General features: G+C 37.2%; 1 protein-coding gene across 2 annotated transcripts in view; it reads left to right on the forward strand.

Annotated features, from left to right (window-relative positions):
- SMC2 (structural maintenance of chromosomes 2) overlaps positions 1-13,440 on the forward strand; it is a 51,741-nt gene that overhangs the window by 32,193 nt on the left and 6,108 nt on the right. For both annotated transcript variants that reach the window (XM_057498892.1, XM_036888432.2), the window contains exons 20-23: positions 5,185-5,379; positions 7,234-7,434; positions 9,362-9,478; positions 12,502-12,662. In XM_057498892.1, coding sequence (XP_057354875.1) covers positions 5,185-5,379; positions 7,234-7,434; positions 9,362-9,478; positions 12,502-12,662 — 674 coding nt within the window. The remainder of the gene's footprint in view (positions 1-5,184; positions 5,380-7,233; positions 7,435-9,361; positions 9,479-12,501; positions 12,663-13,440) is intronic.

Below are 13,440 nucleotides of genomic sequence, written 5' to 3' on the forward strand. Positions count from 1 at the left end.
CTACTCTCTAATAATTCTTTGTATTTCTGCGGGATCTGTTGTGATTTTTCCTTTCTCATTTCTGATACTGTTGATTTGTGTTGACTCTCTTTTCCTCTTAATAAGTCTGGCTAGAGGCTTATCTATTTTGTTTATTTTCTCGAAGAACCAGCTCTTGGTTTCATTGATTTTTGCTATTGTTTTATTCTTCTCAATTTTATTTATTTCTTCTCTGATCTTTATTATGTCCCTCCTTCTGCTGACCTTAGGCCTCATTTGTTCTTCTTTTTCCAATTTTGATAGTTGTGACATTAGACCGTTCATTTGGGATTGCTCTTCCTTTTTTAAATATGCTTGGAGTGCTATATACTTTCCTCTTAAGACTGCTTTTGCTGCGTCCCACAGAAGTTGGGGCTTAGTGTTGTTGTTGTCATTTGTTTCCATATATTGCTGGATCTCCATTTTGATTTGGTCATTGATCCATTGATTATTTAGGAGCGTGTTGTTTAGCCTCCATGTGTTTGTGAGCCTTTTTGCTTTCTTTGAACAGTTTATTTCTAGTTTAATGCCTTTGTGGTCTGAAAAGTTGGTTGGTAGGATTTCAATCTTTTGGAATTTACTGAGGCTCTTTTTGTGTCCTAGTATGTGGTCTATTCTGGAGAATGTTCCATGTGCACTTGAGAAGAACGTGTATCCTGTTGCTTTTGGATGTAGAGTTCTGTAGATGTCTATTAGGTCCATCTGTTCTAGTGTGTTGTTCAGTGCCTCTGTGTCCTTACTTATTTTCTGTCTGGTGGATCTGTCCTTTGGAGTGAGTGGTGTGTTGAAGTCTCCTAGAATGAATGCATTGCATTCTATTTCCTCCTTTAGTTCTGTTAATATTTGTTTCAGGTATGTTGGTGCTCCTGTATTGGGTGCATATATATTTATAATGGTTATATCCTCTTGATGGACTGAGCCCTTTATCATTATGTAATGTCCTTCTTTGTCTTTTGTTACTTTCTTTATTTTGAAGTCTGTTTTGTCTGATACCAGAATTGCAACACCTGCTTTCTTCTCTCTGTTGTTTGCTTGAAATATCTTTTTCCATCCCTTGACTTTAAGTCTGTGCGCGTCTTTGGGTTTGAGGTGAGTCTCTTGTAAGCAGCATATGGATGGATCTTGCTTTTTTATCCATTCTATTACTCTGTGTCTTTTGATTGGTGCATTCAGTCCATTTACATTTAGGGTGATTATTGAAAGGTATGAATTTATTGCCATTGCAGGCTTTAAGTTTGTGGTTACCAAAGGTTTAGGGTTAGCTTCTTTACTGTCTGACTGTCTAACTTAACTCACTTGTTGAGCTATTATAAACACAATCTGATGATTCTTTATTTCTCTCCCTTCTTATTCCTCCTCCTCCCTTCTTCATATGTTGGGTGTTTTGTTGTGTGCTCTTTTTAGGAGTGCTCCCATCTAGAGCAGTCCCTGTAGGATGCCCTGTAGAGGTGGTTTGTGGGAGGCAAATTCCCTCAACTTTTGCTTGTCTGGGAATTGTTTAATCCCTCCTTCATATTTAAATGATATTCGTGCTGGATACAGTAGTCTTGGTTCAAGGCCCTTCTGTTTCATTGCATTAAGTATATCATGCCATTCTCTTCTGGCCTGTAGGGTTTCTGTTGAGAAGTCTGATGATAGCCTGATGGGTTTTCCTTTGTAGGTAACCTTTTATTTCTCTCTGGCTGCTTGTAATACTTTGTCCTTGTCTTTGATCTTTGCCATTTTAATTATTATGTGTCTTGGTGTTGCCCTCCTTGGATCCCTTGTCATGGGAGTTCTGTGTACCTCTGTGGTCTGAGAGGCCATTTCTTCCCCTAGTTTGGGGAAATTTTCAGCAATTATTTCTTCAAAGACATTTTCTATCCCCTTTTCTCTCTCTACTTCTTCTGGAATGCCTATGATTCTTATATTATTTCTTTTATATTGATCACTCAGCTCTCTTAAAATTCTTTCATTCCTGGAGATCCTTTTATCTCTCTCTGCATCAGCTTCTCTGCGTTCCTGTTCTCTGTTTTCTAGTCCATTAATGGTCTCTTGCATCTCGTCCATTCTGTTTTGAAGTCCTTCCAGAGCTTGTTTTATTTCTGAATTCTCCTTCCTTAGTTCTTGCATATTTCTCTGCAAGTCCATCAGCATGGTTATGACTTTTGTTTTGAATTCTTTTTCAGGTAGACTGGCTAAATCTATCTCCCCAGATTCCTTCTCAGGGGAAGATGCAGCAGATGCCGAAGCTGTCTGGGTTAGTCTTGTCTGGATCATAATTTTTTGCCTTTTCATGTTGACAGGTGCTATTGACTGTCAGCTGGGAGGGCCAAAATTTTCACTTACTACTGGCCTTTCTTTACTGGGGCAACTGCGACCCCTAGTGGCTTGTGTTGGGTAATTGCGTGTAGAGTGGGTCTTTGTGTCTTGCCTAGCCGGGAGGGAGAAATTTCCCTTTCTGTGGGCGGAATTTGTCTCAGGCTGCTTCTCTGCTTTCGCAGCGCCCGGTGGGGTGATGGATGGGGGGGCTGCTTGACTGTTTGCCTCCGTGAGGGGTCTCAGAGCTGTTGCCCAGGGGGTTAGTGCACCCGGTTTTCCCTGTAATTTCCAGCTGCTGTACTGTGACCTGGGTTGTTTCCGTCAAGCTGTTAAGTCCCTGTCCCTTTAAGACTTTCAAAAAGCCCCCGCTTTTCTTTGTCACAGGGGCATCAGCTTCAGCACCCGCTCAGAGGTCTTACTCCCTGTTCTCCCAGTATCCAGGGCCCCCTGGGCATATACTGTGTCTGCGCTCTGGCCCGGATGGCTGGGGCTGGGTGTTCGGCAGTCCTGGGCTCCGTCTCCCTCCCGCTCTGCCTATTGTTCTCCCGCCGGGAGCTGGGGGGAGGGGCGCTCGGGTCCCGCCGGGCCGGGGCTTGTATCTTACCCCTTTCGCCAGTCGCTGGGTTCTCGCTGGTGTAGCTGCAGTCTGGCCACTGTCCTGCGTCTTCTGGTCTCTCTTTTAGGGCTAGTTGTGTTTGTTGTATTTTCAAAAGTATATATGTTTTTGGGAGGAGATTCCCACTGTCCTACTCACGCCGCCATGTTGGCTCCGCCTCTAAAACCCATTTTGATGAAAACTTTTAAGATTATTCTCTTAGCAATACAGTATTACTGACCATAATCGGAGAAGTGTACCTACTTCTCATTTTGTGACATAACTTTCATTTTTTAAAGTTTTCTGTCATGTTGCTATAGATACCATTTTTGTAAGCAGCATACATCATTAATTTTCATGTGTATACAGCTTTTGACAGGGGAGTTCCATTCATTTACCTGCATCATAGTACTTCTTTGCTTTTGTCATCTACTTCTATATTTTCTGTTAAGTTTTCCCTTGAAATGATTGTTTTAGTAGTTGTAGCATATAGCGTTTTGAAAATTAGGTCTTTCCTCTTGATTCTATTTGTAGTTCAAGTTTTTCTTTTTTAACACAATCAAATCTAACAGTTTTTTCTATTTTCTTGAAGATAAGGGATCAAAATACTCCTCAACTTTGCATTTTGTGTTGCTGATTAAATTTTCTAATTTCTGTTTCTATTTTGTCTCCAACATAAATTTTAGTTTAAAAATATTTTTAGTTTCCTTCTGATTTGTTGTCTTTAATCTTATATTTTTCATCTCATTACTCCATATTTTCTGTGTCTTTTCATGTTGTTTAATTTTTAAAAATTCCAGTAGTTTTCTAAAGAGAAATGTAAAAATAAAATAAACCACTCCTTCCTTGATCTAAATAAAGATAAAATCAAAACATGTACACTCTTCTATAAAGAGAGCATTCATTTTTTTTCTCTTTATGGGAAACTATAAATGGATCATTTGATTTTTAAAGGCTGTTCTTTCAGGCTTTACATTCCAAATTGTTTCCCTTTGCTGATAAGCGTATCTAAATATCTAAGAACACTCACAGGGAGCTTAGAAAAGAAACTGCCTACTTATGAATTAGGCTCAGACAAAACTAAAATTTCATTTCTACTCAGTCTAAGTGACAGAGTCCCTGTGTTTTTACAGTCACACCTGCAATGCAGTCTTTAACCACTAGACCTGAGAGAATCTTCTTCATGAACATGTTTTTGTCAGACACAGTGTCAATTAATAAACCTTATGTCTGTTCTTTTTCCTTTTCTTCATTAAAGGTTTTAAAAAGCTAAATATCTTTGGTCTTTTTTTTAGGTGAATGCCATGATTTATCCTCCTCCTGCAAAAGACCCTCCTCTAATGACACAAACTGAACCTTTATAAGGCAATTAAAGCACTTTTGCTTTACATCAATTTTACATCAGTAACCTAACCATAATGTCAAGTATTCTGTATTGCACATGGTTACCTTGTTTGCTAATTTTTTTGCTATGCTTTTGATCACTTATGGAGACCTATTCTTCCTCAGGATCTTTTAGCAGGTTGTCCTATTTGTTTTCCCCCTACTTAATAGGAGTTGCACTAGAGTTTTTTTTGTTGTTTTGTTTTTAGACATTTGTGTGACTTCTTTTAACATTTAGGATGAAGCAAAGGAGCTGGTGGTAGACTGAATTTCAGTTCTAATTACCATTTTGGAGGTTAATCCAAGGTTCAATCTGGGGAGGTAGGGGGATAGTAAAGTCAGCAAGAAAGTTTTCCTTTGTCCCACAGACCTATTTTCTCAAAAGTTTATCTTCTTCTGTTGCTCAGTTTTGCACTAGAACCCAATACTGTGACCTTCCACTGCCACTTCTAAAGTCCATATGGCTGACCTCTAGAGATAGGAAGAGCAGCACAGCCCAGCCTAGCCTACTGCTATTCTTTGCCCCTCCTGAAAAATATAATTTTGGGGTCTGTCAGATTATCTTCCTATTGAAATGCCACTTTTCCTGAGATCCTCACAGGTCAGGCTCTAGTCTTCCCCCACTGCCAGCTACACTGTATCCAGCAGAAACTTAATTGCTTCCAGCATGAGCACTCCTGTCTCCTTTTCCCACTGGTAATACAAGCTCTCTGCTGTGTGTGAATTCATTAGTCAGCTTAATGGGGATATAGAATGCAGAGGATTAGGTCACCGTCTGCCTATAATCACATGACCATCTTGCCCAGAGTCTGCTAGATGATATTCTAGTAAACTTAAGTACCTCCATATTATCTTGCTATATCTTGTCTTCTAATTATTTGTTACAGGAGTCAGTGAATAAAGCTCAGGAAGAGGTGACCAAACAAAAAGAAGTGATAACAGCCCAAGACAATGTAATTAAAGCTAAATATGTAGAAGTGGCAAAATATAAGGAACAAAACAGTGATTCTCAGCTTAAACTTAAGGAACTGGACCACAATATCAGTAAACATAAACGGGAAGCTGAAGATGCTGCTGCAAAGGCATGTTTGTGTTGTTCATTTTTACCGTCAATCAAATGTTTGTGTTTGGGTTGCTGAAATACTTCGGTAAACTGCTCGATATACAACTCAGTGTACATGGCAGAACCACTGTGTAACACAATTTTAAGGCTTATAGCTATGTTAACTGATTCTCAGAAATGCTAATTTTCATCAGTTAGCACAAATGTTTTGTTTTTAGATTTCAGGTATTTATTTCCATCTATAAGATGTTTTTGCCAAATATTTAGTGGTATCCCATGGAACTGACTCTTTTATCCCCAGATGTTCATAGAATTTTTGCTAATGTATTGTAGTAATAATATATATTCTTCATCTTATTTCAGATTGAATTTAAAGAACTCACAAAAATATATATATAGACAGCTTCCAAAATAGGGACTTAATTGATTTCTGGATGTCGTTAGGAGGATTAGTACAGTTAATTTTTTGCAGCCTCATCTGAAATATGTTTTGCTAAGCAGTTATCTTTTTGAAGTTATCTTGCAGCTTTTGGTCACTCTTAAGGTTTCTTGCTTTCATGTATCACATTGCCTTAAGTACTTAAGGGAGAATACATGCTTTTGCAGATATTCCTTGCATGGTTAAGCTGCATTCTGGTCTCAATAATAACATCTATCCTGTTTTCTTATGGGCTCTACCAGTTTGGTCCTTTACACATTTTTTTTGGCATCATAAAAGTGCAAGAGATTTAACTTCAAAAAGATCAGAAAATACAAAACAGTCTCCCATCCTCTGAAAGAACCATGAATGCCTATTCAGGTTCATTACTTGTTTTTAAAAATATTTTTGTTAATGGTCACATCATAGTACCCAAACATTGTATTAATATTGATTTCCCATTTGCCTAGTAGCCTCGTATTAGTGGATTCATAGAAATATTACCAGTGTTACTATTATTAGTTCTTTGGTAATTAAAAATGTTGTATTGGTGATCACTAGGGGAATTTGTTCCCAGTTAAGGAGGTTCAAAGAAGAACTTGTAGGTAGAACTGCTAAAAAATCAAGGATTCTTTAAGTGCATAGTTTATCAAGTATTTATTGCACGTTGACTAGTATCAGATACTATGCCAGGCACTAAAGATACAAGGATGAGCAATGTGTACACAGAATGCCTTCATAGAGCTTACAGGTGAGCAGGGAAGATAGCCTAGAAATGGTTGTTCTACTTGGAGCCTAGAGGTAAGACCATACCCATGGAATTAATAAGGATATACAAATTGACCAGCATTAGATTCTACCAGTAGAAACAACCTTAAACAATTGAGTAGAGGAAAGATTTCCTTAAGCACTGTTTTTAATTGGTTATATGAAGAAGCTTTTTACTGTGCCATGTCAAAGAGGGTAGCAGGGGAATGGAGTCAATGCTTAGGATAGTTTTTATTTAATTATAATTGTGAGAATTATTAGTTTTCAGTCGATTAAGCTTCCACAGTTTTGCCAGATCTATGACGTAAGTATTCCTATAAGAATTTTAACTTTCACAAGTTTTTTGAGGCAATAGATTGAGTTAGGTAAATCTGAAGGAGTCTTATTTGACTTATGGGTGGTTTCACATATACTTTGTAGAAATTTCTCTGAGTTGCCTCTTCAGATGCCTAAGAAACAGGAAAATTTTTCTCTGTATAATCTTGTTTTGTGAACCTATCCTCCAGGTAAAAATATTTAGTTATTATAGGTTCACTGTTGTTGCCAGTGAACTTTTTTCAAATGAGTCATTGAGGGGTTTTTCTCCAAAATGTTTGAATTAAATTTAGTAAATATTTTATAAAATTGGTTTTAAATGTAGATTTGTAAGCAATGATAGATCCTTCCATAATTATCCTATGTGGCTAGGTATCCAAAATGTTGAAAGATTATGACTGGATTAATGCAGAGAAACACCTCTTTGGGCAACCCAGTAGTGCCTATGATTTCAAAACTAACAACCCCAAAGAAGCTGGCCAGAGACTTCAGAAGTTACAAGAAATGAAGGAGAAACTAGGAAGAAATGTCAACATGAGAGCTATGAGCGTATTAACAGAGGCTGAAGAGCGGGTAAGTCATTTTCCTAAGACTGGCCGCTTGAGAGCAGGAGGAGGTCGGCTCTGTGTCAGCCTGAGGTGGTGAGAGCCAGTCTTCTGCTCGATGTCTTTCACACTGGCTGGCTTTCGGTTTTGCTTTTCTCCCTTTTCATTTCTTATTTCATTATTTTTGCATTACTTGTTTATGTGTTCTGTTGGACCTTGAAGTACTTTTCTATCGGCTTTGCCATAAGCATGTTCTACCTTTTTCTTATTCTTGGTGTAAATAATAAGAAAACTTTTCTGATCATGTTAACTCCTCACATTTCTGTCATTTCTTTTACTTGACTTCAAAGGCTTTGAAAAATAGGATGTACTTCTGTCTATCTTACCAGTCTCTCCGTAACTACGGTCTTCCTTTAGACTCTCGTGTATACTAGAACTATTATATATAAGCAACGACTAAACTTGTTAACCATTTTACTAATCTCCAAATCCAGCAGCATCTTCTGTTTTAATACTCTGAGTTCTCAGCTTGATGTTACCCATCTCCCCTACCCTGACAAAACTTTTAACTATGCCATGTCACTAGAAAAATCCAGAGGGGAAAGCAATTCCTATTTGTGACAGTCCCATAGGCAGTAGCAGTCTGAACAATGTTTTATCATGCTCTGTACCTTTAATTCCACAAAATTCTATTTGAATTTGCATGATAGAGTTAATGAGAGCTCTATAGAAATGATAATACTATGAGCTCCATTACTTTTGAGAAATTCTGTTGTAATGGGTTCTTTGAACTGTTACTGACATTAATATCTACAAAGAATCTATATTATGTTACTAAACAGACAGTAATGCACTTGTGATCACACTATGAAATATTCCTTCTGGTTTTCATTTCTCCATCAAAGCTTTTCAAAATATGGCATATTTATGGAAAAGAATTTTTCATTTGAATTTGAGCTGCATTCCATCATGAAACTTGTTCATTTTTACTTGTTTGCTTTTATTAGATAATGACAACTGGGTCTAAAAAATTCACCAACTCCTATCTCCTAACAAGAGACAAAAGCTCTAGTGTTGATCAGCAGAGGGTCTTTTCTTTTTGCTGTATTGTGTCATTGCCACATAAGAAACTACATGGGATTATACAACAAATAGATAAAAATGTGGGGAGGAGGTTTTAGGAGGTTGGCTATAAAGAAGAAGGACAGCAATATAGCTAGCAGGAGTTTTTAAGGCAGAATTTGAAGCCTCCTTTAAAATGTGAGGCTTTGAAGAGGATTTTTAGAAAGTTCTGCTGTTACGCCTAGTATGCTTAGCCCTCTGCAGCCCATCAAAAATGTTTTCAGTGGCATCCTACATCAGGGAAGGGAAGGCCACTCTGAAGGTGTGACTCTTGAGCTGCAGTTTGAGGCACCAGTTAGGTCAGAATGTTCCAGGAAGAGAGAACAATGCAGGGGCCATAAGGCTACAGTAAGCTTAAAACATTCAAGGAACTGAAAACAGACCAGAAGGAATATGATGGGAAAAAGATATAAATGAGGGCCAAATTATGTAGGACTTTTTACATCATGGTGAAGAATTGAAATTTTCTTTGTTTCGTTGCTAAGCCTAACCTTAAGAAAGCATGCGGGACTACTTTTGAGGTTACATCTGACACACTTTCCTTTTTGCCTTAGTAGCTAGGAAGATAACAGAATATTAGTGAAGGCAAAATATTTCTGGAGCTTGCCATATAAATTATCAATTATAGTAATTGAATTTGACATAGATGATACATTTACTTTCTTTTCTCATAATGTGGTTTACATTATAACTCTTAATGCAGTATATCTTTGGTAAATAGGAATGTATATATTATATATAAAAATAATGTAACCCTTTTATTCCTGATTGAATTCTAGGACCTCAGGAAAGTTTTGTATTTTCCCAATTAAATGTGCTTTTTATCTTGCCAGTATAATGACTTGATGAAAAAAAAGAGAATTGTAGAAAATGACAAATCCAAAATCCTTGCAACTATAGAAGACCTTGACCAGAAGAAAAACCAAGCCTTAAATATTGCGTGGCAAAAGGTATTTGTATAAAAAATGTTATTGTTTAATCTTTAGGAGGCAAGGGTGAAGAATATTGTAAATAGGTTTATGCTCTAAGATGAATTTGAAATGGCTAATTTGTGTGTGAATGAGTCACATGTTCATACCTTAATTAAAACCTCATAGACTTTTAAATACATTTTGTCCTTTTGGAATTGGTTACTGACCATTTGCAAAGGTAAGTTTGTGTCACTCCATCATACTTTCATAGGTTCTACTTCTCAGGTTTCAGAGTTGTGTTAAATTCCTAGCTTTCTTGATCTCTCCATTTTTCATTCTTACTTAAGAGGTCTGTGTTACCTTTAAAGGGGTCATTACTTGCTTGCCATCTTTCCTTCCCAAGAGATCAGAGGCCCTTACTTATTGTCCAGTATGTACTGTACCTGCTGACCCTCTGCTTGAAACTGGAATCACTATCCCCTTCCTATTGGGGAAGCTCTGATTGCTGGAACACCTCTCCCAAGGACCCCGTTAGTTCTGACCTCCTCAGTTTCTCTTTCCTAGGTTCGTGAAGGTCAGATGTTCTAAAAAACTATGTCTATAGCAGGATTGGCGTTTTCCTTACCACTCATAAATTATTAATAGCCCCTCAGAATTCAGAATTATTACACATTCCATGGGTTTTTTGCAAGCATTTTGTACACATTAGATTAATAATTATAAACATATACTAAATGATCTGTTAATTATTTTATATTAGTTTTCTTGAAACAATTCTGTAACTTTGGTAGTTATTATCCCTATTTTATAGATGAAGAACCCAAAGCTGAGGAAGATGAAACAGCCTAAGATCATATAGCCAAAAGGTAGAAAACTGGGATTCTCTTTTCCTAAATTAGAACCATAGTTAAAATTTCATTTTGTTGTTAACTACTGTTACTCTATTTTGCTTCTTTAAGAATAGGGCAATAAACAAGGCAGTTTGGTATTCTTTTACTAGACTCTTACACAATGAAATCCTTACTACCATTTTTGTTTTATGACAATTTGGGCATATTCAAGGTTCTTTACTATTATTTCTAACTTCCCTGGCTGCACATATTGGTCTCCTTTAGGATAATTCCTTAGCCTGCTAAGTGGAAGTTTTCCTGTGTCTGCCATGAAGACTTACTCAGATTCCGCAGTTACTGTGCTATTCATGTTTAACAGTCCTGTGCCTCTGGGATGTAACTGGGCACCTTGCCTCTTTTTCTCTTTTTTAATTTTTTAAGAATGTTATTTTCAGTAATGGCAGCACAATTATCCTTGTTAGTGACCTTGTTTTTCCTGCTCTATGACTTATTTTCAAGTTCCGTCTCCCTGTAGTATGTGTCTGTCTTTTGAAAAAAATGTATACAAGAAGTTGGCCCCATTATTCTTGTATATGTGGTTTAACACTGGATCTGAAAGGTTTTGTCTTGTATTCCCCATGGTTCCTGGATTTAGTGCAAGTAGAGTTATCTTAAACAGATTTTTCCCCAATTTCGAAAGTTCTCCTAAAACAGGTATATTTATTGAGAGCTCATGTGCCAAGCACTATTCTCATATTCTCATTTAATCTTCACAATAACCTAATGAGGGTAGGTGTAATTATCATCAGCATTACATACTTTCCTTTGTCTTCAAGCATACTTGATTCCCAAATATTTTAAGCATTGGATTTTTGTGTTTGCTGCTTAGCCTCCTTGTTATACCTACCCATGAATATAATTCATTTCCTATTTAGGATAGAGTTATATTCTCTGCCCATTAACTGATATCTTTCTCTTTTTCTTTTGAAGAAATTTCCACATGCAGTCCCTGGTCGTGTTCAGGGTTTAGTAGCATTGCACTGTCTTAGTCCTGAGCTGCCTCTCTCCTGCCTGGCCAAAAATGCGGGGCGGGGGTGCGGTGAGGAAAGAAAGGAGAATAGGGAAGGAAAAGGAAAATAACCTAGGGTCTTTCTGAATACAATGCTGTCTTCCATCTTTCCCAAAAGAGTCCGAGGTCTCTCTCCCCATTGTGATAAACCTCGCCTAGCTCTAGAAATCACAGGTAAAACTAGATCCTGTTTCCTCTGTATAGGGTATTACTCAGCATGTGTGCATTGCTATTAAAATATGCATTCCTTAGTAAATCTAGATTGAGGAGCACTGCTTGTATTTAAGAGATTCTTTATTACTGCAAATATTCATAAAAAGTATATTTGCACTTGAAGCTGGAGATTTCCCTAGAGAGAATGGCTCTTACATTCTTGTGTGTGTGTACTCTCAAATTTGAACTGTTAGGTCTTTGATGACAGATGGCCCAATTCTGAAATCATTGATCAAGTGATTACCCGATTACAAGCTAGAATATTGGCTCCTAAATCTCTGTGTAATCTACTATGACTTGATGGGAATAAGGCCAAACAGCTTCTTTGGCCTTTTTCTCTCGGGGTACAATCCTTCCTGTTAACACATTAACTTTTTTGCCATGAGAAAAAAGTATATAGGAAAGGACCACTCAATGCCATAAACAGATCTGGTGGTTTGATTTCTTAGACTTCCCCTGATCTTTGGGTTTTTAAGGTTAGTTTATAACCACAGGCCTATGTTACCATACCAGTCAACAGAAAACAAGTTTTATAAGAAAATGTTTTATGTCCAAAAGAGTTTTTGTTTCTCCAACTGAAAGTTCAATCTCCTATATTATACATTTGTGTGGCTCTGAGGATTCCTGGTCTTCAGAAATGTCAAAGCTTTGGGGTAGGGTTAGAGTTTAGCCTCTAGTTTCCTCTGGAAGTTAGAGCAGAGCTCAGCAGAACTATTTCTATGAAGGGACAGATAATAAATATTTCTGGCTCTGGGAGCCATATAGTCTTTGTTGTAACTATTAGACTATTGTAGCACTGGCAGCCATAAGGCATGACTGACCTTGTCACGTGGGCTGTAATTTGCCAACCCTGACTTAGAGTAATAGAATGCACCTGCTAGGTTGCATATACACAAATCCTTTGATTCTTCTTGTAAAACTTTTTATATTTTGGTATTATTTTTATCCAGGTAAACAAGGACTTTGGGTCTATTTTTTCTACTCTTTTACCTGGTGCTAATGCTATGCTTGCACCTCCAGAAGGGCAAACTGTATTGGATGGTCTGGAGTTCAGAGTTGCCTTAGGAAATACTTGGAAAGAAAACCTAACTGAACTTAGTGGTGGTCAAAGGTGAGTAACCTTTTTGCAGTATTATAATTTCTCATTCCTCTTATTTTAGTATAATCCATCCTCTCATTGCTTTCCAATTTTACTTCAGTTTTGCTTTGCTTATCTATCTTTGCATGTAGAATTTAAGGACCCTGTAATATGTAAGACTACAAATCTTGTTTAGATTTGCTTAAAATAGTAGGCGACACTGGGAAAGGAGCAGCACAGGAGTATCTGAGAGAAAGGAAACAAAAGTGCTGAGCTCTGTTTAACCTGATTTTCTCCCGATGAGTAAATTTTGCACTGTAGTCAGAGGGAGATAAATCTATGCAAAGCCTAGTAGTCTCACTAAATTAAGGAAACAGATCAGAATTTTGGAAGGCCCCAGTAAGCGTACTTTAGCCTTTTTAGTTCTGTACTATACTTGAAGTAAAATCTATTCAAAACATACCTTAGCTAGGTTAATTGAGACCTTGAAGAGATCAAGGTGATCTGCATGTAACTTAATTTTTTCTCAGAACAAAGCCCAATATTCTTTAAAGAAAGACAACAAAATTGAGACTGAATAGCGAAATTTCAGTGTCTACCATATAATAAAAATAACTGAACAGAAATCAAGAAAATGTGACTCATCAGGGATGGTAGTACAGCATGGAGAATAGTTAATGATTCTGTAGCATCTTACTACATTGATAGATAGTGACCTCACTGGAGGGGGTTGAAGATTTGATAATATGGGTACTTGTTGAACCACTGTGTTGTGTATTTGAAACCAACATAAGATAGTATATCAGTGATA

This window comes from Manis pentadactyla, chromosome 3 (assembly GCF_030020395.1).
Source record: "Manis pentadactyla isolate mManPen7 chromosome 3, mManPen7.hap1, whole genome shotgun sequence".
Classification (NCBI taxonomy): domain Eukaryota; kingdom Metazoa; phylum Chordata; class Mammalia; order Pholidota; family Manidae; genus Manis; species Manis pentadactyla.